At 42.6% G+C, this 21,465-nt stretch overlaps 1 protein-coding gene and 1 long non-coding RNA gene across 2 annotated transcripts in view; one reads left to right on the top strand and one right to left on the bottom strand.

The window, feature by feature from the left end:
- DCAF7 (DDB1 and CUL4 associated factor 7) overlaps positions 1–19,062 on the bottom strand; it is a 41,216-nt gene extending 22,154 nt beyond the window's left edge. Inside the window, exon 1 of the mRNA XM_003942433.4 lies at positions 18,688–19,062. Within this exon, the coding sequence (XP_003942482.1) occupies positions 18,688–18,825 (138 nt within the window). The 5' untranslated portion in view covers positions 18,826–19,062. The remainder of the gene's footprint in view (positions 1–18,687) is intronic.
- Positions 19,063–19,318: 256 nt separating this feature from the next.
- The window catches only part of LOC141581884 (uncharacterized), a 17,132-nt gene continuing 14,985 nt past the window's right edge, over positions 19,319–21,465 (top strand). Inside the window, exons 1-2 of the long non-coding RNA XR_012514686.1 lie at positions 19,319–19,730; positions 21,009–21,106. This is a non-coding gene — a long non-coding RNA (uncharacterized LOC141581884). The remainder of the gene's footprint in view (positions 19,731–21,008; positions 21,107–21,465) is intronic.

Here is a 21,465-nt window from a genome sequence, read left to right as displayed (position 1 = left end):
TATTAAAACTTTTTCATTAGAAAAAATACTGCCCCCCCCCCCCACACAAATTAAAATCCCACCACATAAAGATAACCATTCATTTTCCCTTTTCTCCTGGTTCTTTATAGTTTTTAAGTATTTTTAAGAATTACAGAAGCAATGTATACTAACTGTAAATAATTAAGGTATAGAGAAGGTGTAGAGAATTAAAAGCGGAAATCCCTCTTTCCATGCCACCCATCCCTCTACTCCAGGAATTGCCGTACGGCTCCATAGAACTACTTTCAGATCTTTCCTACAGATTTACAGATACGGATTTTCTTTACATAAATATAATTATACTCTTCTGCAACTTGCTTCCTTTATACAATATATCAATTTTTTTTCTTTTTCTTTATTTTAATTTGAGGCGGAGACTCACTCTGTTGCCCAGACTGGAGTATAGTGGCGTGATTTCAGCTCGGTGCACCCTCCGCCTCCCGGGTTCAAGCAATTCTCCTGCCTCAGCCTTCCAAGTAGCTAGGATTACAGGCACCCGCTACCATGCCCGGATAATTTTTGTATTTTTAGTAAAGATCGGGTTTCACCATGTTGGCCAGGCTGGTCTTGAACTTCTGACCTCACGTGATCCACCAGCCTTGCCCTCCCAAAGTGCTGGGATTACAGGCATGAGCCATCACACCTGGCAATCTTCTCGCTTTTCAGAAATTTAAAAAAAAAAAATTCCAATCATATCCTGCCAGCAATTTTCTTTTTCATGCTGGGGCCAATACAAATAAATCTGTCTCATTGTCACAACTGTATAGCATTCCATAAGACAGCCAAATTATAATTTATTCAACCCAAGAAAGTTAGACTTCTTCCCATTTTCACTATGTAAAACAATGCCATGCCTCCATGAATAATATCCCAATCATGTTTTTCTGCACTAGTAAGAAGTTATTTCTATAGAGCAGAGCAGTACTTTCCAAACTGCCTTCCAATTTACACACTTACCACCTAACTAAGCAAATGCCTGTTTCCCTACACCCTCCCTCACAAGAGGAGGCTTCCCTATCAAGAATATATACGGGAGGACCTAGGAGGCAAAGAATATAATAAACATTTTTCCTATCTTTTTTTTTTTTTAGATGGGGTCTCACTGTTGCACAGGCTGTAGTGCAGTGGCACAATCTCAGCTCAAAGCAAACTCCACCTCCCAGGTTCAAGAAATTCTTGTGCCTCAGCCTCCTGAGTAGCTGAGATTACAGTACATGTTACCACGTCTGGCTAATTTTTTAATATTTTGTAGAGACAGGGTTTTGCTGTGTTGGCCAGGCTGGTCTCGAGCTCCTAAGCTCAAGCAATCTGCCTGCGTTGGCCTCCCAAAGTGCTGGAATTATAGGCGTGAGCCACCACGTCTTGCCTTTCCTATAATTTCTGTCAGCTATTAGGCTGATGTGACCAACATCCCTGTAATAAATTCTCCTCCCCCACAGCAATGTTTAACCCACCGCAGTACATACACTTGACACAGCTGGTGCTTCCCAAGTTCTCTTAGGAGCAATGGAAGTACCTGGAAAAAGACAGACATATAGGTCAGGTGCAGTGGCTCATGCCTGTAATCCCAGCACTTTGGGAGGCTGAGGCAGGCAGATCACCTGAGGTCAGGAGTTCAAGAGCAGCCTGGCCAACATAGCAAAAGCCCGTCTCTACTAAAAACACAAAAATTAGCCAGGTGTGGTGTTGCACACCTATAATCCCAGCTTCTCAGGAGGCTGAGGCAGGAGAATTGCTTGAAACCAGGAGGCAGAGTTTGCAGTGAGCCGATATCGCACCACTGTACTCGAGTCTGGGCAACAGAGTGAGACTCTGTCTCAAAACAAACAAACAAAAAAACAAAACAACAATAAAAACCCCCAAAACAACAACAACAACAACAACAAAGAAAACGACATCTAGATTATTTAAAAATAAAAAGGTACACCTGTTAATCAAAGGTCAGACAGTATTGGCTCCTAAATAACTGTCCAAGATTTTAGACACCTTAAAAATAAAAATAAAATTAAAAAAAAAACCCAAAGTGTATACATGAAGTCATGACCGTGGATGGTAATTCTATGTGAGTGCATGGCCTGATGATCAGGCCTGGCTGTACTGCTGGAATTCTCAGGGCAGCTTTAAAACTATGCCTGCTTTGGTCCCCACCCTCTGAAGGTTCTGATTCACTAGGTCTGGGCATGAGTTTATTTTTCTCCTTAAAGTTCCACAGGTTATTCCAACATACCCTATACAGAAAGAGAACTGGGAGGCTAAGGTCAAATATGGGGACACCCTAGTGGACACCTTTGGGAGAATAATCTACCTAGGCCGAGACCCCATTCTCTGAGCATTCCACACCTATAAGATGACCCTTTTCTCTCCTAGATCACTGCTTCTCAACCATGGCTCTATGTCAGAATTCTCTGGGGACTTAAACATATCCCAACAAATTGTGTTTAGCAACATCCCAGATCAGTGAAACCAGAATTTCTGGTAATGAGACACAGGCTTCGGTATCTGTTAAAGCTCCCAGTGATATCAACTCATAGCCAAGGCTGAGAATTGCTGCGCTAAATTGACAAAGCTGGTTGAACTAGTGGGACATCTGAGCTAACTGATTCATTCCCAGGCATTTGGAATTGAGACCCAAAAGCTAACTAGTTTTAGCCTGGAAGGTGAAAGGCAGACAAGGGCCACAGAAGCAGCGTGCGTGGCGCTGCAGGGAAAGCTGGTATACATAGGGAGTGAGAATGACAAGCATGCAAGAAAAGAGGCACAAAAGAGACATGTAATGTGAGGCGGGACGGGGTGTGAGACAATAGCTTTCCATTGGCTGGGTCCAGTTCTATGTGAGGCCTGAGGCTCAGTCTTGCCTTGGGAATTCTCCAACTCCCTTGAATGAATCCCTCCCTTTCCTTAAACTCCCTTGAGTGGGTTTCTGTTTCTTGTGAGCAACAAGGGTTAAATCAAGCAAATAACAAAAACAGAGACTGTTTCTGTTACAATAGAGATAAACTGAGCTAGCTTTCACATATTTCAGTGTAAAATATAAAGCACCTAAGTTTCTGCCATTATAAATGACGGCCAAAATCACAATTACTTTTGCACTAACCTAATATAACTGATAACCAAAGCAAAGACTAAAAACTTTCTACATACAGGCTGGGCGCGGTGGCTCACGCCTGTAATCCCAGCATTTTGGGAGGCTGAGGCAGAGGATCATGAGGTCAAGAGATCAAGACCATCCTGGCCAACATGGTGAAACCCCATCTCTACTAAAATACAAATATTAGCTGGGTGTGGTGGCACACCCTGTAGTCCCAGCTACTCCGGAGGCTGAGGCAAGAGAACTGCTTGAACCCAATAGACAGAGGTTGCAATGAGCCAAGATTGAGCCACTGCATTCCAGCCTGGCGCCTGCCAACAAAGCAAAACTCTATCTCAAAAAAAAAAAAAAAAAAAAAAAAAAAAAAAAAAAAAAAGGAACTTTCTACATACAATTCCCCTGAAGAAAATGCAAAGCTTCTCTGGAATATCTTTTGGCATGCCCAATTCTACCATGTATCTTTTTTTTTTTTTATATGAGAGTGCCAATTTCTCCACACCTTTGAAAACAAGCAATCTTACATTTTTGCTAAACTGATGAAAAATGGCATTTCATCACTATCTTACTATTGAGGCTGAGTATATTTGTTTTGTTTTTTTTATTTTTGAGACAGTCTCACTCTCAGCCAGGCTGGAGTGCAGTGGTGTAATCTCGGCTCAGCAACCTCCATCTCCCAGCTTCAAGTGATTTTCCTGCTTCAGCCTCCTGAGTAGCTAGGATTATAGGCACACAACACCAGGCCCAGATAATTTTTGTATTTTTAGTAAAGACAGGGCTTTGGCTTTGCCATGTTGGTCAGGCTGGTCTCAAACTCCTGACTTCAAGTGATCCAGCTGCCTAGGCCTCCCAAAGTGCTGAGATTACAGGTGTCACTGCACCCGGCCAGAGGCTGAGGATATTTATTCACTGACTACCTTTATTTCTAATAACAATAATCATTAATAACTGAGTGCTTATATGGACCAAGTATAAGCATTATTAGTGCTTTACACACATCACCTTATTTAATCCTCTCAACACTGCCATAAAGTAGGTACTATTCTTCTTTCCACTTTCAGTAAAAAATGAGTTAAACATCTTGCCCAAAATCACAAAGCTCCATTTTAAACACAAGTAGTCCCATCCCACAACCCAAGCTCTTCACCACTACACGGAATCACCAGCTTAGAACATTTGTCCAGTTTTTCTACTGGGTTGTGCACCTCTTTTTTAGTGATTTGTAAGGAGTCTTTCTCTTCCTTTTTTATTTTTTTTTTTTTTTGAGATGGAGTTTCACTCATTGTCCAGTCTGGAGTGCAATGGCGCAATCTTGGCTCACCACAACCTCTGCCTTCCAGCTTCAAGTGACTCTCCTACCTCAGCATCCTGAGTAGCTGGGATTACAAGCGTGCACTACCATGTCCAGCTAATTTTTTTTTTTGTATTTTTAGTAGAGATGGGGTTTCTCCGTGGTGTCCTGACTTCAGGTGATCCACCCGCCTTGGCCCCCCCAAAATGTTGAGATTATAGGCGTGAGGCACTGTGCCCGCCCTCTCTCTCTTTTTTTAAGAGATGGGATCTCTCGCCCAGGCTGGAATGCAGTGGCATGAACATGGCTTACTGCAGCCTCTAATTATTGGCCTCAAGCGATCCTCCCACCTTGGTCCTTTCAAAGTGCTGAAAATTATAGGCGTGAGCCATTGAGCCCAACCCCTTGCCTAGATTTTTGACTGTACTGTTGCAAATCGTTAGCAGCACTCTCATTCTTTAAGCTCCTCATCCCCTAACACCACATTTCCCACAGCAAGGATGCCCATAGCAAGGATGCATTTCTGCCCTGGTCCCCCATGGAGAGAATACTGAGCATGAGGGGTTCTGCTCTTCTATCCCCACCGTTCCACTAGCTCCTCCGGTGGGGGAAGAATTGCTGAAAGTGATTGGCTGAAGCTTGTGACAGGTATGTGGGACATTACCTGTCATTACCACATTACAGTCAGACATGTCCCATGGCTTTCTGGCTCTGGCTTATCCTGCTCCTACATGGGCAGGCAAATTGGCCTCCTCAGAATGGGCCTGGCCATCCTCTGCTCCAGCTTCTCTGAACCTACAACTGGCTAGGAGAGGTCAAATTGGGTCCATCCTTGAGTTAGAGGTAGAAAAGCAGAAAGTTTCGCTGAGGCTTCAGGGCCAAACTGCATTTTCCCCACTTAGTTTACCAGGGAGCAGCATCATAGTGGTTCTTGTTCAGTTATTAATAGAATGATGCTAGGTTTCCCCTTTGGCTACTCTATTATTTGTATATAATTTCCTTGATAAGACTCCAGTGGAAAAGGGGGTGAGTGCTAGAATTTAGATACCAGAGTTCTAGCCTGAACCCCTTATCATTATATCCTCTAAGATTTTCTTGGCCAGATTTACAAGTTTTATCTATTTTGGTGACATTTCAATTGGGTTTATTTTATTACATTCTTTTAATGTACTTTTAGAATGTAAGAGGATTATAAAGTGTATCATATTGTATAAAATCAAAACAAAGGTGTGTATAAATTACATATATAAAGTTAACAGCTTTCCCCTATGTCATCCCCAAGATATCACATTGTTAATTTGGTGTGTGTTGCTTCTACATTCTTCTATATGGTCAAACATATATACACGTAAGTGTAAAGTTTTCCCTCAACTTTTAGAAAAATGAGATTCTAGAGCCAAGTCTATGAATGTTTATTTTTTTTATTTTTATTTTTTTGAGATGGAGTCTTGCTCTGTCACCAGGCTGGACTGCAGTGGCACAATCTCAGCTCACTGCAACCTTGGCCTCCTGGGTTCAAGTGATTCTCCTGCCTCAGCCTTCTGAGTAGCTGAGACTACAGGCATGCGCCACCATACCCAGCTAATTTTTTGTATTTTTAGTAGAGACAGGGTTTCACCACGTTGGCCAGGATGGTCTCGATCTCTTGACCTCATGATCTACCTGCCTCAGCCTCCCAAAGTGCTGGGATTACAGGCATGAGCCACGACAGATGGCCATGAATGTTTATTAATTTGACAAAATAATGGGCATCCCTCAGGGCAGTATGTAGATCCAACTCATTTTTTTAATCTATACACCAGGATCATCCCAGTGCTATACACTGTTTCTCTTTCTTGCTGCTATTAATTTTTATTTTTTGAGACAGCGCATCACTCTGCCACCCAGGCTAAAGTACAGTGGTGTGATTTTGGCTCCTTGCAACCTTCACCTCCTGGGCTCAAGGGATCCTCCCAGCCTCCCAAGTAGCTGGGACTAGAGGCACCCACCACAGTGCTTGGCTAAATTTCTATATTTTTTAAAATGGAGATGGGCTTTCACCATGCTGCCCAGGCTGGTTTCAAACTCCTCAGCTCCAGGGACTACAGATGTGCACGCCCAGCCACCACTACTTATTTATATGCCCTAGTACGTATGTGTTTATGTACTGCTGTGTTTTTTTCTGGAGGCCAATGTCCTAACAGTAGGATTTCTGTATCAGAAAGTATGTGCATTTTAAATTTTAGTAGATGCCAACTTACTTTTCAAATACGCTGTAGCAATTCAGATTCTTACCAGCACTGTGAAAAGGTGTTCATTTACCCCTACTGTCAGCGCTAGAAGCAGTAACTTTTTATAAATTTGAAAGGGAAAGATACCACAATTCTCATTTCCCGTAACTACCTGTGAGGTTGAGCATTTTTCCTGTTTATGGATCACTTGCATTTCCTCTCCTATGCACTAGACATGTATACTCTTTGTCCATTGTGTATTAGCTACATAGCTACTATGTTTTGAAAATATTTTCCCCTGGGCAGGGCTCAGTGGCTCATGCCTGTTATCCCACTTTTTTGGGAAACCAAATGGGGAGGATTGCTTGAGCCCAGAAGTTCAAGACCAATCTGGGGAATAGGGAGAGATCCTCTCTCTCTACAAAAAAATAAATAAATAAAAATAATTAGCTGGGCAGGGTGGTGCGTGCCTGTAATACCAGCAACTTGGGTCACTGAGGTGGAAAATCTCTTGAGCCTGGGAGGTTGAGGCTGCAGTGAGTTGTGATTGCGCCACTGCACTCTAGCCTGGCTCACAGGGCAAGTGTCTCAAAATAAATAAATAAAAATAAGAAAAAGAAACTATTTCCCCCTGTCTTTTGACTTTGTCCATGGCATATCTTTCACAAGAGAAATTTATTTGTTGTACTATAGAATCTGCCAATCTTTTCCTTAGTTGACTCTGGAATTTATTAATTAGGGTATCTGCCCACCCCCACCTCCTCAAGACAAATTTATTGGTCAATTTTCTGATATTGCTTGTGGACTTTTCTTTATAATTAGACATTTGATCTGGAATTCATTTTTATAATATAATATGGATTAGGGGTTCTAAATTTTTCTGCTAGATGAACAATTGTGCCATACAATTAATTTTTTCCCAGTGAATTACAGTTCTATCTTATCACATATTTCACATTTATATATATTAAGGTTGTCTTTGAAATATTCTATTCAGTTCTACATATCTCTCTGGCTATAATGATATCAATTTCAGTATGTTTATTCTAATCTGGTAGGGTAAGTGTTCCTCTGTTTTTCAACATGTTCTTTTCCCCCCTAAGTTATTTCTGGACATTGGTATACATTTCCTCTGAACACTCTGGAGACAGACAGTATTCCAGTTCTAGCCTGACTTTACCCCTTAGATGACTTTGGGCAAGCCACTTAGCATATATGTGGGCTTCAGTTTCCTCACCTTCCCTTAAGTTTTGAGATGCAGTATTTTTTTTTCCCAATCAGTTGATCAACTTAAAAAAAATTTTCTTAAAACACAATTTTTATAAATTGGGTTATTTTTAAAAGTGAATTTTCTGTTGAATGCAAAGCTCTATATACTTGTAACACATTGTTTATTTTCTTTTTTTGAGACGGGGTCTCACTCTGGCATCCAGCCTGAAGTGCAGTGGCTCGATCTAGGCTCACTGCAAGCCACCACCTCCTGGGTTCAAGCGATCCTCCTGCCACAGCCTCCTAAGTAGCTGAGAAGACAGGCAGATGCCGCCACACCTGGCTAATTTTTTATACTTTGATAGAGGTGGGGTTTCACCATGTTGCCCAGGCCGATCTCAAACTCCTAGACTCAAGTGATCTGCCAGCCTCAGCTTCCCAAAGTGCTGGGATTACAGGTGTGAACAAATTGTAATTTTCTAATCCTCTATATCCTTTGTCTACTTCATTTAACAATTTCCAACATATGAACCAAATTCCCCCAACATATAAAAAAAAGTTTTTGTGGCCGGGCATGGTGGCTCAAGCCTGTAATCCCAGCACTTTGGGAGGCCGAGGCGGGTGGATCACGAGGTCGAGAGATCGAGACCATCCTGGTCAACATGGTGAAACCCCGTCTCTACTAAAAATACAATAAATTAGCTGGGCATGGTGGCACATGCCTGTAATCCCAGCTACTCAGGAGGCTGAGGCAGGAGAATTGCCTGAACCCAGGAGGCGGAGGTTGCGGTGAGCCGAGATCGCGCCATTGCACTCCAGCCTGGGTAACAAGAGCGAAACTCCGTCTCAAAAAAAAAAAAAAAAAAAAAAAAAGTTTTTGTTTTCTATTTAAATGCTATTATTATTAGACATGTAAAGACTTTTTATTCTCAGTGGGTTGTACTTATTTTTGAGACGGAATCTTGCTCTGTCACCCAGGTAGTGGCGTAATCTCGGCTCACTGCAACCTCCACCTCCCAGATTCAAGCCATTCTCCTGTCTCAGCCTCCCAAGTAGTTGGATTACAGGCACACACCATCACACCTGGCTAATTTTTGTATTTCAAGTAGAAACAAGGTTTCACCATGTTGGCCAGGCTAGTCTTGAACTCCTGACCTCAAGTGACCTGCCCGCCTTGGCGTCCCAAAGTGCTGGGATTACAGGTGTGAGCCACTGCACCCAGCCTGTAACTGAGATAACAGGAGTGAGCCACTGTGCCTGGCCTGTATGTTTAACAATGTAAAATATTTCCTTTTGTTTCAGTATTTTTGCCTTGAGTTTTATCTGATGTTAATATTATCATGCCTGACTTCTTCTCTATAAAAAGAACTGCTTATTGTTACTCTATGTCTAGTGCTTCCTCATTCATTCCTTTTTGCTTAATTCTTTTTGAAGTTATACTAAGATTTAATTTTTATTGCTAGCTTTTTAATTACTAACTTTTTTAGTAGGTAATACATACACAAGGTCCAAATTGAGAAAGGCACAAAAGCAGTTACAGGACAAATTAGGACCCCTACATCCCAGTTCCTTTCCCCGGAGAAATCAATGTTACCAATTTCTTGTGTATCCCTTCCACACACAACCATATGTATATGCATATGCCTTTTTTTTTTTTGAACACAGGTGATAGTTTACTCTTCTACCTTTTTCCGCTCAATATTTATTTTAAAATGTTCCATATCAGTACACAAAAAGCTAGCTCATTCTTTTAAGTTGCATGGATGTAACATAATTTATTCAATAATTTCCTTAATATTTTCATATCTTTCTCTTACAAATAATGCTAAAATGACCATCCATGCACTTTAGTCATTTCAACTATGTGAGTATAGCTGCAGGATGAATTACCCCTAGCAGAACTACCAGGTGGAAAAGAATGCCAATTTAAATTTTGATAGCAACTGCACAATAAAGCTACACACATGTACACACACACACACACACACACACACACACACACACACAGACTATATTACCAACGTTTTTGATTCTTCCTAATCTAGCTGAAACTCCATTATGTTTTTCTTCTTATGAGGTTCAGTTCGTCATATGTCTAAGAATCATTTACATATCCTTTCTGGAAACTGTTCATATCTGTTTCTACTTTTCTACTGGGTGACTGGCCTCCTGGAGATTTGTAGATCTTTATATGCAGTTATTAGGTAACTTGTTCTTTGTCTAGCACGTTACAACATGTATTTTTTCAGTTTGTCACTTATCTTTTGCCTTTGCTGGGTTGGCTGGTTTTGTTACAGAGATTTTATTTTTTGTATAGTTTACTTCTGCTTTTATAGCTTTCTCACACCAAGACTCTCCCATGTTTTGTAGTTGTATGTTTACATTTTCCATTTATCTGGAATTATGATACAAGGTTTAAGGTGGAGATCCAATTTTTTTTTTTCTGGTTTCAATACCAAATATTTAAATATATTTTTTCTTCATTTCATATCACCTTTAACACAGACATTACTTTTTGTATTCTGAGTTCGTTCTAGACTCTCTTCTATTTATGCATCAGGTCTTACAGTATCAAATGATCTCATTTATATCTTTGCATTACTGTATATGTTTTAGTATCTGGTGGGTGGTTCCCCACTTCCCTTATTAGTCTACCTTTTCAGAAGTTTTCTGACAATGTGTGCATGTTTGTAAAATGTGTCTGTTGAAACAATCAGTTTGCCTGGTTTTAAAACACGATTATAAAAAATCTGGAGTATTTTTCGTCAGGAATGGTGGCTTATGCCTATAATCCCAGCACTTTGGGTGGGCCAGGCTGGAGGGCTGTTTAAGGCCAGGAGCTCAAGACCAGTCTGAGCAACACAGTGAGACACCTATTGATTAAGCCCAGGAGTCTGAGGTTGCAGTGAGCTATACTCACACCACTGCACTCTAGCCTGGGTGACAGAGTGAGACCCTGTCTCCAAAAAAAACAAAACAACTGTGATATTTTAAACAGGGATACATTAAGTTTAGGGACACTGACATCTTTAGGACACCAAGCTTTACTACCCAAGAAAAGAGAATACTTTTCCATTTTCCAAGTCTTGTTCTGTGTTCCCCACCATTATTTCTTTATAAACCTTACAGGTGCCTAAGCATATGCCCAAGTATTTACAGCAGCCCAACCTGTAGTGGTTGTACATTCCTAGACATTGCTCCATTGCCTTCTGTCATCAAATGTAGCTAGCCTAATTTCTTTTCCCCCTCTTAAAGACGACTTGATTATTTTGCCTGGGTGTCCAAATCATTCTTTCTTCATCTTTAAAACATAGAAAATTTCCCAGGAATTCCAGGCTCTGTGGCTCATGCCTGTAGTCCCAGCACTTTAGGAGGTTGAGGCTGGTGGACCGCTTGAGCCCACAGTTTGAGACCAGCCTGGACAACATGGCAAAACCCTGCCTCTACAAGAAATACAAAAATTAACTGGGTGTGGTGGTGTGCACCTGTAGTCCCAGCTACTCAGGAGGCAGAGGTGGGACAACTGATTAAGCCTAGGAGGTCAAGAGTGCAGTGAACTGGGATAATGCTTCTGCACCTAGCCTGGGCAACAGAGTGAGACATTGTCTCAAAACAAAAAAGCACAACACACAAAAAAATAAAATTAAATTTAAAAAAAAAAAGAAATTTTCCTAGGAAATGTTTCAGTGCCAACTGTTCCGCGCCAATTTTTCTTGACACACAATTTAAACTTATCACTTCAAATCTTTATTTCTAAGTTTTTCCTTAACCGTAGATTTGAGTTTGTTTCATTTGTTTGGTCCTCCTCTTCAGGGACACCAATTATACTTAAGTCAGATCTCTTTTATATTTTGCATCTATTATATTCTAATTGTTTTCTTTGATTTCATTTTTCAATCTGTCCTCCCTATCCTTTACTGTTTTCAGCACTGTGTGTTCATCTTTATTATTCTTTTCTTTCCTTCCTTCCCTCCCTCCCTCCTCCCCTTCCTATTCTCCCTACTCTCCCCTCCCTCCCTCCCTCCCTCCTTCCTTCTCATTTCATCTCCCACGCTGGAGTGCAGTGGCAGGATCTCAGCTCACTGCGACCTCCTCTTCCCAGTTTCGATTCTCCTGCCTCAGTATCCTGCATAGCTGAGATTACAGGAGTAAACCACTGTGCCCAGATTTTATTCTGTTTCCAATATGCTTTTAATTCTGTGATAATTTTAGTTTTCTCTTCCACTACTTTCCTGTGCTCTGCCAGCTGATGTTACATTTTCTCTTTACCATGACTTATTTTACCCAATCTCCTGTATCTCTGCTTGAAATTCTCTATTTTCTCAGGTTCTTTGAATGCTCAGTGGTAGGACTGGCCATTATTTTTCAACTAAGCTAAAAACATCTTTTTAGTATGGGTACTCTACCTGCCATTTATTTTCCATTTTCCCCCCATCTTTTTTTATAGTATCTTTTTATAGCTGCTGTGCTGATTCCATTTTGTTTTTGTTTTTTTGGTTTTGAGATGGGGGTTTTGTTCTGTCACCCCAGCTGGAATGCAATGGCAAGATCTTGGTTCACTGTAGCCTCAATCTCCTTGGCTCAAGAAATCCTTCCATCTCAGCCTCCTGAGTAGCTAGGACTAGGTGCATGCCACCACACCTGGCTAATTTTTTTTTTTTTTTTGAAATAGAGTCTTGCTCTGTTGCCCAAGCTGGAGTGCAATGACACAATTTCATCTCACTGCAACCTCTGCTCCTCAGGTTCAAACTATTCTCCTGTCTCAGGTTCCCGAGTAGCTGGGGTTACAGGTGCTTGCCACCATGCCAAGCTAATTTTTATATTTTTAATAGAGACGGGGTTTCACCATCGTGGCTAGGCTAGTCTTGAACTCCTTACCTCAAGTGAGCTGCATGTCTTGTCCTCCTAAAGTGCTGGGATTACAGGCATGAGCCACTGCACCCAGCCAATTTTTGCATATTTTTGTAGAGACAGAGTCTTTTTTTTTTTTTTTGAGATGGAGTCTTGCTTTGTTGCCAGTCTGAAGCGCAGTGGCATGATCTTGGCTCACTGCAACCTCCACCTCCTGGGTTCAAGCGATTCTCCTGCCTCAGCCTCCCGAGTAGCTGGGACTACAGGCTCACGCCACCACGCCCAGCTAGTTTTTGTATTTTTAGTAGAGATGGGGTTTCACCATGATGGCCAGGATGGTTTCGATCTCTTGACCTCGTGATCCGCCCACCTTGTCCTCCCAAAGTGCTGGGATTACAGGCGTGAAACACCACGCCCAGCTGAGACAGAGTCTTGCTATGTCGTCCAGGCTGGTCTCAAACTCCTGGCCTCAAGCAATCCTCCCACCTCAGCCTAATGAGGGAAGTTCTTCCTAGATGACCTGAAGGAGGACAGTGTTCCAAGTTAGTAGAAACACATGAAGCCTTTGCATCTCCTCAGCCAGTGAAATCAGGTGCCACCAAGCTGGTCACAATTCAATGTCTCCTCTGACAGGCCTCATCTAACACTTCTAGAGAAGATGACACATAATACGTCTCCTTTTAGAGCTTAGCTCCCCTCTTGCCCAACATATATACACTATGGGGCTTGGGGAAGCTCCTGATGCCAGCTTGTGTACTTTCTTCTCACTGTCCCAAAAAGGAGTGACTCTGCCCATCAAAATCCTATTTCAGAGAACTTCGTTACTGCTGTCCTTCCTTATATATTATGGGCACATAAGGAAAAATCGCATCTGACTTTCATCATCTTACTGTTGACGTTTAGATCTTTTTCTCTCTATTTTTTCCTCTATAGTCTTCCCTGACCCTTGCTAAAACTCTTCTATCTCCTACCTCCACTGCCCTTCTGCACCATAGTTTTGCAACCCTTTACTCCAATATATGACACAAATCCCCCTAAAGAGAAAAGGCTTTGAAGCAAGATCATTTTTACTCATTATTGAACTGTGAATATTACTATGCCTGATGTTTCCTAATAAGCAAACATAAAATACTCCTTGAAGGCATGATCGCATTTGCACTTTTACTACCTTCATGAATAACAACATAAATTACACATTATTTATACCTTATATATACATATCTGAAAGTCTCATGTCTACCTTGTTAGTATAAGATGCTTGAGGGAAGAAACTGTGTATTCCACTTTATTTGTTTTTGAGACGGACTTTCGCTTTTGCCCAGTCTGGAGTGCAATGGTGTGATCTCAGCTCATAGCAACCTCTGTTGCCCGGGTTCAAGCAATTCTCCTGCCTCAGCCTCCAGAGTAGCTGAGATTACAGGCATACACCACCACGCCCGGCTAATATTGTATTTTTAATAGAGGTGGGGTTTCTCCATGTTGGTCAGGCTGGTCTTGAACTCACAACCTCAGGTGATACGCCTGCCTCCGCCTCCCAAAGTGTTGGGATTACAGGCATGAGCCATTGCGCCCGGCCATATTCCATTTTAATATACACAGTGCTAGTGCAGAAGATGAAGGTGAATGTGTGTGTGTATATATAATTTTTAAAATAAGCTCCCAAGTTATTCAAATCAACATAATACTCTAGTCACTGGAACATTTCCCCATAATTGTTAATAAAACAAAAATCGGCTAACACAATATTCTAAGATTATATACTACCTTTTCTTGGTCTTTTCTATTTGCTCTCTCTCCAAGCCTCTTCCTGACGGATTACTGAGGACCACTGCCTGCAGGTACCTCAGTCCTGCCCTATTAAACTTTAAGATGAATTCTGGCACAGCACACCTTTGGCTCGTGGCTCAGAGGCTGACCAGAGAGCTCTGGCAGCAAGACCTTAGGCAAGCCAGGCTACCTACAGAGCACAGATTCGTTCCTTGTTCAAATGACGGCATCTCCAATAATTCTATATGAACAAGATTAGGACGAAAAGCAATAAAGCAGCATGTGTTAAAAAGGCATTATCACTTTTATCCAGTGGTTGCAAAGGGGAATGAGTCCTCTGTCTAGAAAAAGGATGAAATGAAAACCAGAAGAGTTTTATGTCTTAAATTCCCCTGCTGACAGTCTTGACAGGGACTGGTGGAACACTGCAAAATTCTAAATACCTATCAAAAGTACTGATGTGCACTAAAACACATTGTCTCTACTCCTGCCAATCTCACACCTACTAACAAAGCCACAGACAGTTCCCCAGTATCATCGCTGTGCCTAAAACACATGAGTATGTGTTCAGTACACATTGGCTGAATTAATGAGCAAATGAATGATAATCCTGAAAGGCTACTGCAAATACCAAGATGAAAAATTAAATACCAGAGTTGAAATAATTATGCACCAAATATAAAAAATAATTGTATTAAAAATCTCAGTGGAATCAAAACAGGCTAATGAGGCAAGCATCCATCTCATGTGCATCAAGTACTAGGTGGTCATGCCACCCAGACTACCAGGATTCTCCAAAGAACATCAGATATACCTATAGTCTCTCCCCTCAGAACCTCAAAAATATTCTCTGGATGCTAAATCTTTGAGCACAAGTAGTCAGCTAGTTAAATATTGGGGCAAACTAAATCCCAATCACAACTTTACTCAAAACCAACCCTGAAACATGCACTTAAGTGAATAGAAGCTCAGGAACTGCTACCCATCTTTTCCTAATAAAAGAAGGGAAATAACACCTGGGCCTAAAGACCAACAACATTGTCAAAACACAGGAGAAATGCCAAGTTCTTTTATCTGACTTACTGTAGGTGACCACTAGTGTGTCTGTCAGCTAACTGCAAGTCTGTTAACTTCAGGGGTGGAACCCAGGCATGTGCAGGTCCCTCAGGGGATTCTCACACGCTAAAATTTAGAGAACCTGTTGCTTTAACACCAATCCTGCTTTATCCCTCAAGAGACCACAAAAAAAGAAGACTGAAAGATAATAACCAATAATGAGGCTTTTTTTTTTTTTTTTTGAGACAGGATCTGCCTCTGTCGCCCAGGTTGAAGTGCAGTGATATGATCTTGGTTCACTGCAACCTCTGCCTCCTGGGCTCAAATCCTCCTCCTACCTCAGCCTCCCAAGTAGCTGGGGCTACAGGCGCATGCCATCATGCCCGGCTAATTTTTTAATGTTTTTGTAGAGTCAGGGTTTCTCCATGTTGGTATCAAACTCCTGGACTCAAGTGATCCTCCCATCTCAGCCTTCCAAAGTGCTGGGATTAGAGGTGTGAGCCACCACGCCGGGCCCTATAATGGGGCTTTTTATTCCAGATGTCGTTGATAGAATCTGTTTCTTTACTCGACAACGGTTCCCAAATTTATTCACATGAAGGAACACCTGGAATTCAATTTCCTAAAATGTTAATAGACTTAATTCTGTTAATCAACTAAGAACAATTTTACATTAGGAAAACATGATTATGTTAATACCAAATTTTAAAAATTATAACCATGTTTTCTTAGTGAATGTCTCCACACTAAAAAGATGACCATTTCTAGCCTTTTTCATCAATGTTAATTTGCTGTGCTCATTTACTTTGTCCTCTGCTGGCAATCACTATCCATGGCAAGCAGGAACCGATGGTCTAAAAATTCCAACCAATAATTCTAAAGTTCTTTCAAATTATGAAGTCGGCTACCTCTCTGGCAGGGTTTCTCACAAACTTAGCCAGAGAATCACTGCTTTAAGGCAGGATTTGCTGCCCACCAGCCACTAGACACAATTCTCTCTCGCAGGGTTTCTTAACTTGGAGTCTGTGAACTTGAATTGGAAAAGTACGCTCATATTCCCATTAACCTCTAGCTAAAATGTTTTGTTTCAATTACAAATAGGGTTAGCTACTCACAGTGGCATGAGTATCTGTGACTTTGCCAGCAAGAGAAATATTTTTTACCATCACAGAGCCATTGTTAAACACCTTGAAAACCTGGTAACCCTTGTCACCACTTCAAATTTATGTTAACAATTACACTGGATGGTATAAATCAATGAAATAATTTATTAAAAGTACATATGACTACATCACCACTTTTTAAAAAATGTTTATATCTGTAGTGCAACATAAGTGGTTTCTTTTGTAACCCTATGTGTTTCATGCATTTGAAAATAGAACTGTGAGAAGGGGTCTATTGGTATCAGATGACCATTGGCTACATCACGTGAGTTGATACAGTTAATTGCTTATGCTGTTGATACTGGCATTATTAGTTTACATTTCACTACTAAGCCACGATACCTGTTCGCCTGGCACAAAGAGGAAGCTTCAGATAGTTGCTAAATTAAAGGACAAACTTTGGGGTAGAGTTCCCGCAACGGAAGTTTGACACCAATTAATCCACTGATTCTACCAGCAGCCTAACTGTGGCTCAGTTTCTCCTCTCTGGGAAATGGGACTATTGCTTACCCAATGACCCTGGAAAAACTTACAAGAAAAAAACATTAATTTGTGTGAAAAGACTCAAGCCCTTTGAAAGACATGCTTTTAAATTTTCCATGTGTATCCTTAAACAATAGTTCTAGTGGTCTTAATTTTACTAACCCGGTGTCCACATCAGAACCTTGAATCCCATTCCCAGTTCTGCTGTCCACTATGGGCCATAAGGAATAAAGAAGCATCAGAGAAAACAAATAAAGTGGGTGGACTTAAAAATCAGTGCATATCCCTTGGGATTTGTTTGTAAATTGTTCATGTACGTGTAACGTAAGGACGGTGAGTCCATCGCTTTCACCAGCTTCTCAAAGGGAACTCCAAAGACGACCTACTCCAAAGACACAAATGTGCTCTTGAAAAACTGTAAACAAACTGTAAAATGTTCAATTTTTTTTTTTTTTACAAGACCTTCACATGTAAACCAGAATCCCTTTCTTACAACAAACTGTGGGTCACAGAAAATAAAACAGGCCTGTGCAACACCTCACAGCTAGTCAATAACCAGACGGGACCCACTCCTAGACCACCTGGCTTTTTTCCCTCTGCATCAGCCTTGTCACTGAACACAGTTTTATTCTTCTTAAATCTGATGTTCATGGCACAGAGCAGGAGTAGTGGCTTTAAGTATCACTAGTCACGGCTTTCAGTGGCTCTGATAGCTATCATTCACAACTGTAATTGAATAAAAGGAAGAGAGAAAGGAAATTCTTGCCACTTATTCAACTTTCAAAAATAAGCTAACGTTGCAATACCAGTTTAAAAGCTCCTCTCTACACCGTGCTTCTATAAAGTATTCTCAAATTGATGGATGTCCAGTAAGACTTACTACAAGTTACACAACTGTACTAGCATGAAACAAACCAAGAGATAAGGCCCTGTCATCCTTCTCTGTTAAGGAAACAATGGCGGGATCATGCCACAGGCCAAGATTTCCAAAGAGATTGCTTTAGAGAGAATGTGTATCAGGAAGCAAGAACAACAGTAATTTTGGCAGAAGGGCTAGGATCCATGAGTATCCGGGGGTGGGAGTAAGGGGCGGGGAAGCCTGTACAATAAATCGCCTTAATAGAATTCTAGTGTGGCCAGGAGCTCACGACCACCAATGGAAGCGCCCGCATTTTCCTTCACAGCTATCACTCCCTCTTTCCTTCCCCGCCCACCAAGGAAAGCAATGCGGCAGGAGTGGAGGGCACGGGAGGAATAATAAGCGGCGTGGTTTTGAGAGCTGTTTCCACCACGAAATAGCTGCCTGACCCAGGCAAGTTATAAAACCGCGCCTCAGTTGCCCCACTACACTGTCGACTACACAAAAATGCTGCCTGGATTAAATGACAGACAACGAGTACCAAACCTTCAGCACAGGGAGAGACAGAGGAACCGCTCCGTGCCTTTAAGGCAAGTCCGCAAGAGGGTTCTGGGGCCTGGGCTCCGGCCCCGAAAGGGCGCTCCCGGGGCCCGCTCCCCGCCAGCTGGGTTCCGAGCCCCTGCCCGGCCCACCTTGTTGTTGTACTCCTCCACGAAGCTGCCCAGAGCCAAGCGAAAGCGCTTATCGGGCCGCACACTCCAGTTCATCGCGTAGACGGTCCAGGGCGCTTCATACTTGTAGATCTCCTTCCGTTTGCCGTGCAGGGACATGGTGGCGGCGGGGCCGCAGTGCGGGTCGGGTCAACAGCTGGCTGCGGTGTGCAGGGTGCGAGTCGGGCGGGGAGCCGGGTCTCAGACCGATGGGTCCAAAGGTAGGAGGGGAGGAGGCGGTAAGGAACGGCCTACCCCCGGAAGTGGAGCTGCGGCGACAGACAACGACGACGGCCGAGCCCGACCCCTAGTTTCAAACCAGCTTGGGCACCGACGACAACCACCTTCCGTTTTGGGACGCCGCCCCGCCCTCTCGGAACGGAAGCCACGGGACCCCCGCAGCGGCACCAGCAGTTGGTTGCCTCACACGTCCTTCCGAAAGGGTTATTTCTTCTCATTGGTTATTGCGGCCGTAGCGTCTGAATTCTCTTCGCTATTGGGTTAAATGTTTGTCATTGCACCTACTCGCCCCGCCCAACTCTCGGAGGCAGGGGCTTCGGCAGCCCCAAAGGTCATTGGCTGGCCAAGCTGTCAGTCAGGCAGATAACGGCGCAGTGCCTGCGGTGGGGTGTGGGTGACCTGAAGGCGAGCGTGCGCGGGGGTAGCGGGCCTCCAAGTTTTAGGCCAAGTCTCCGAGAGTGAAACCGTCTGTGACCTGAGCCGACTTCCTGTCTGCTGCCGCTGTTGTGAGCGGCCTCTCCACGCTGTCGAGTAAAAGTACAGTTCTGTCTTGTGAAGACCTGAATGTTGCGGGACCGAGCCCCGCGGCCTGACAGCCTGGTCTGTGCCCAGCGGGAACCACCTTCCCGCACCCTCTCGTCCCGAGACCCTTTTAACCCGAAAGCTGCTCTCTTCGTGCCCCAGGGACGGGCTTCGGGCGTGCAGATGCGCCAAGGGTCAGGCCAGCTTGAGTCAGGCCCTCCGGCGCTTTCCTGTAGGATCTAGAAATGTCCCCGAATTCTAGGGTAGGCATCAACCAGACCAGCTTGGTTATGTTTTTGTTGGTTCCTATCCTGTCCCCTCCCCGCCGTGGATCCCAACGCAAATGCCAATTCAGCCCCAAAGGTATCTGTGCTTGTGTGTTTGAGAGGGAGAAGGGCCTGAGACCAAGTAACACCTTTATATAAATGGTTTCTAATTGTTAGCTTTAATCAAAATTGAAGGAGGTTTGTATCGAATTGTGGGATAACATTAATTTTTATTTTATTTTATTTTATTTTAAAGACAGAGTCTCGCCCTGTCACCCAGGCTGGAGTGCACTGGTGTGATAAGGGCTGTATCCTCCACAGCCTAGGCTCAAACGATTCCCTGACTTTAGCCTCCGGAGTAGCTAGAACCACAGACGTTCGTCCCCACAACCAGCTATTTTAAAATTATTATTATTTGTAGAGATGAGATCTCTCCATGTTTCCCAGGCTGCTCTCGAACTCCTGGGCTCAAGCGGTCCTCCCACATCAGCATCCCAAAGTGCTGGGATTACAGGCTTGAGCCACCATTCCGGCCACTAAATATAATTTTTAATGATAACTGTGATTTTTAACAGACAATTCAAAAACTTGAGGGATAATGCTATATAAGATAACCCCTTTTAGTCCTATCTTCTTATGTGAACAAATTTTGTAGGCACTTTAAAAAGGAAAGAAATGCTTTTTGTTTTGTTTTGTTTTGTTTTTCCTGAGATGGAAGGAAACCTTTTTTTTTTTTTTTTTTTTTTTTGAGATGGAGTCTTGCTCTGTTGGGCAGGCTGGAGTGCAGTGGCCTGATCTCTGCTCACCTCAACCTCCACCTCCTAGGTTCAAGCTATTTTCCTGCCTCACCCTCCTGAGTAGCTGGGATTATAGAGGTATACCACTCCCAGCTAATTTTTAGTAGAAATGGGGTTTCACCATGTTTGCCATGCTGGTGTCAAACTCCTGACCTAAAATGATGCTGGCCTCAGCCTCCCAAAGTGTTGGGATTACAGGTGTGAGCCATCGCACTTGGCCATGAAATCCCTTTTATTTGTTTATTTATTTTATTTTTTGAGATGGAGTCTCACTCTGTCACCCAGGCTGGAGTGCAGTGGCATGATCTTGGCTCACCGCAACCTCCACCTTCGGGGTTTAAGTGATTCTCCAGCCTCAACCTCCTGAATAGCTAGGATTACAGGTGTCCACCACCAAGCCCAGCTAAATGAAATCCCCTTTAAAGAGAAAAGTTTATTTATTTATTTTTTTGAGACAGAGTTTGCTCTTGTTGCCCAGGCTGAACTGCAGTGGTGCGATCTCGGCTCACCGCAACCTCCGCCTCCTGGGTTCAAGTGATTCTCCTGCCTCAGCCTCCCAAGTAGCTGGGATTACAGGTATGTACCACCATATCCAGCTAATTTTGTATTTTTAGTAGAGATGGGATTTCTCCATGTTGATCAGGCTGGTCAAAAACTCCTGATCCACCTGCCTTGGCCTCCCAAAATGCTGGGATTACAGGCGTGAGCCACCACACCTGGCTGAAAGTTTAATTTTTAAAAAGGAAAGAAAAGTACAAAACTTACAGTACCTTGTCTTATTCTAATAAAAATAATGATATTCATCCACAGATATAGAAACTAATAGGGGAGGAAATTTTCTCTTTTATGAGATAGTTCCAAAAAATTTGAGTTTTTATTAGAAAATTGAATATATATGTTGTTTTGAACAACTGTATTACTAATAGGTGTAACCC

Source organism: Saimiri boliviensis, chromosome 17 (genome assembly GCF_048565385.1).
Source record: "Saimiri boliviensis isolate mSaiBol1 chromosome 17, mSaiBol1.pri, whole genome shotgun sequence".
In the NCBI taxonomy this organism is placed as follows: Eukaryota; Metazoa; Chordata; class Mammalia; order Primates; family Cebidae; genus Saimiri; species Saimiri boliviensis.
The sequence above is the reverse complement of the archived record's forward strand: the minus strand, read 5'-3'. Positions and strand labels throughout refer to the sequence as shown.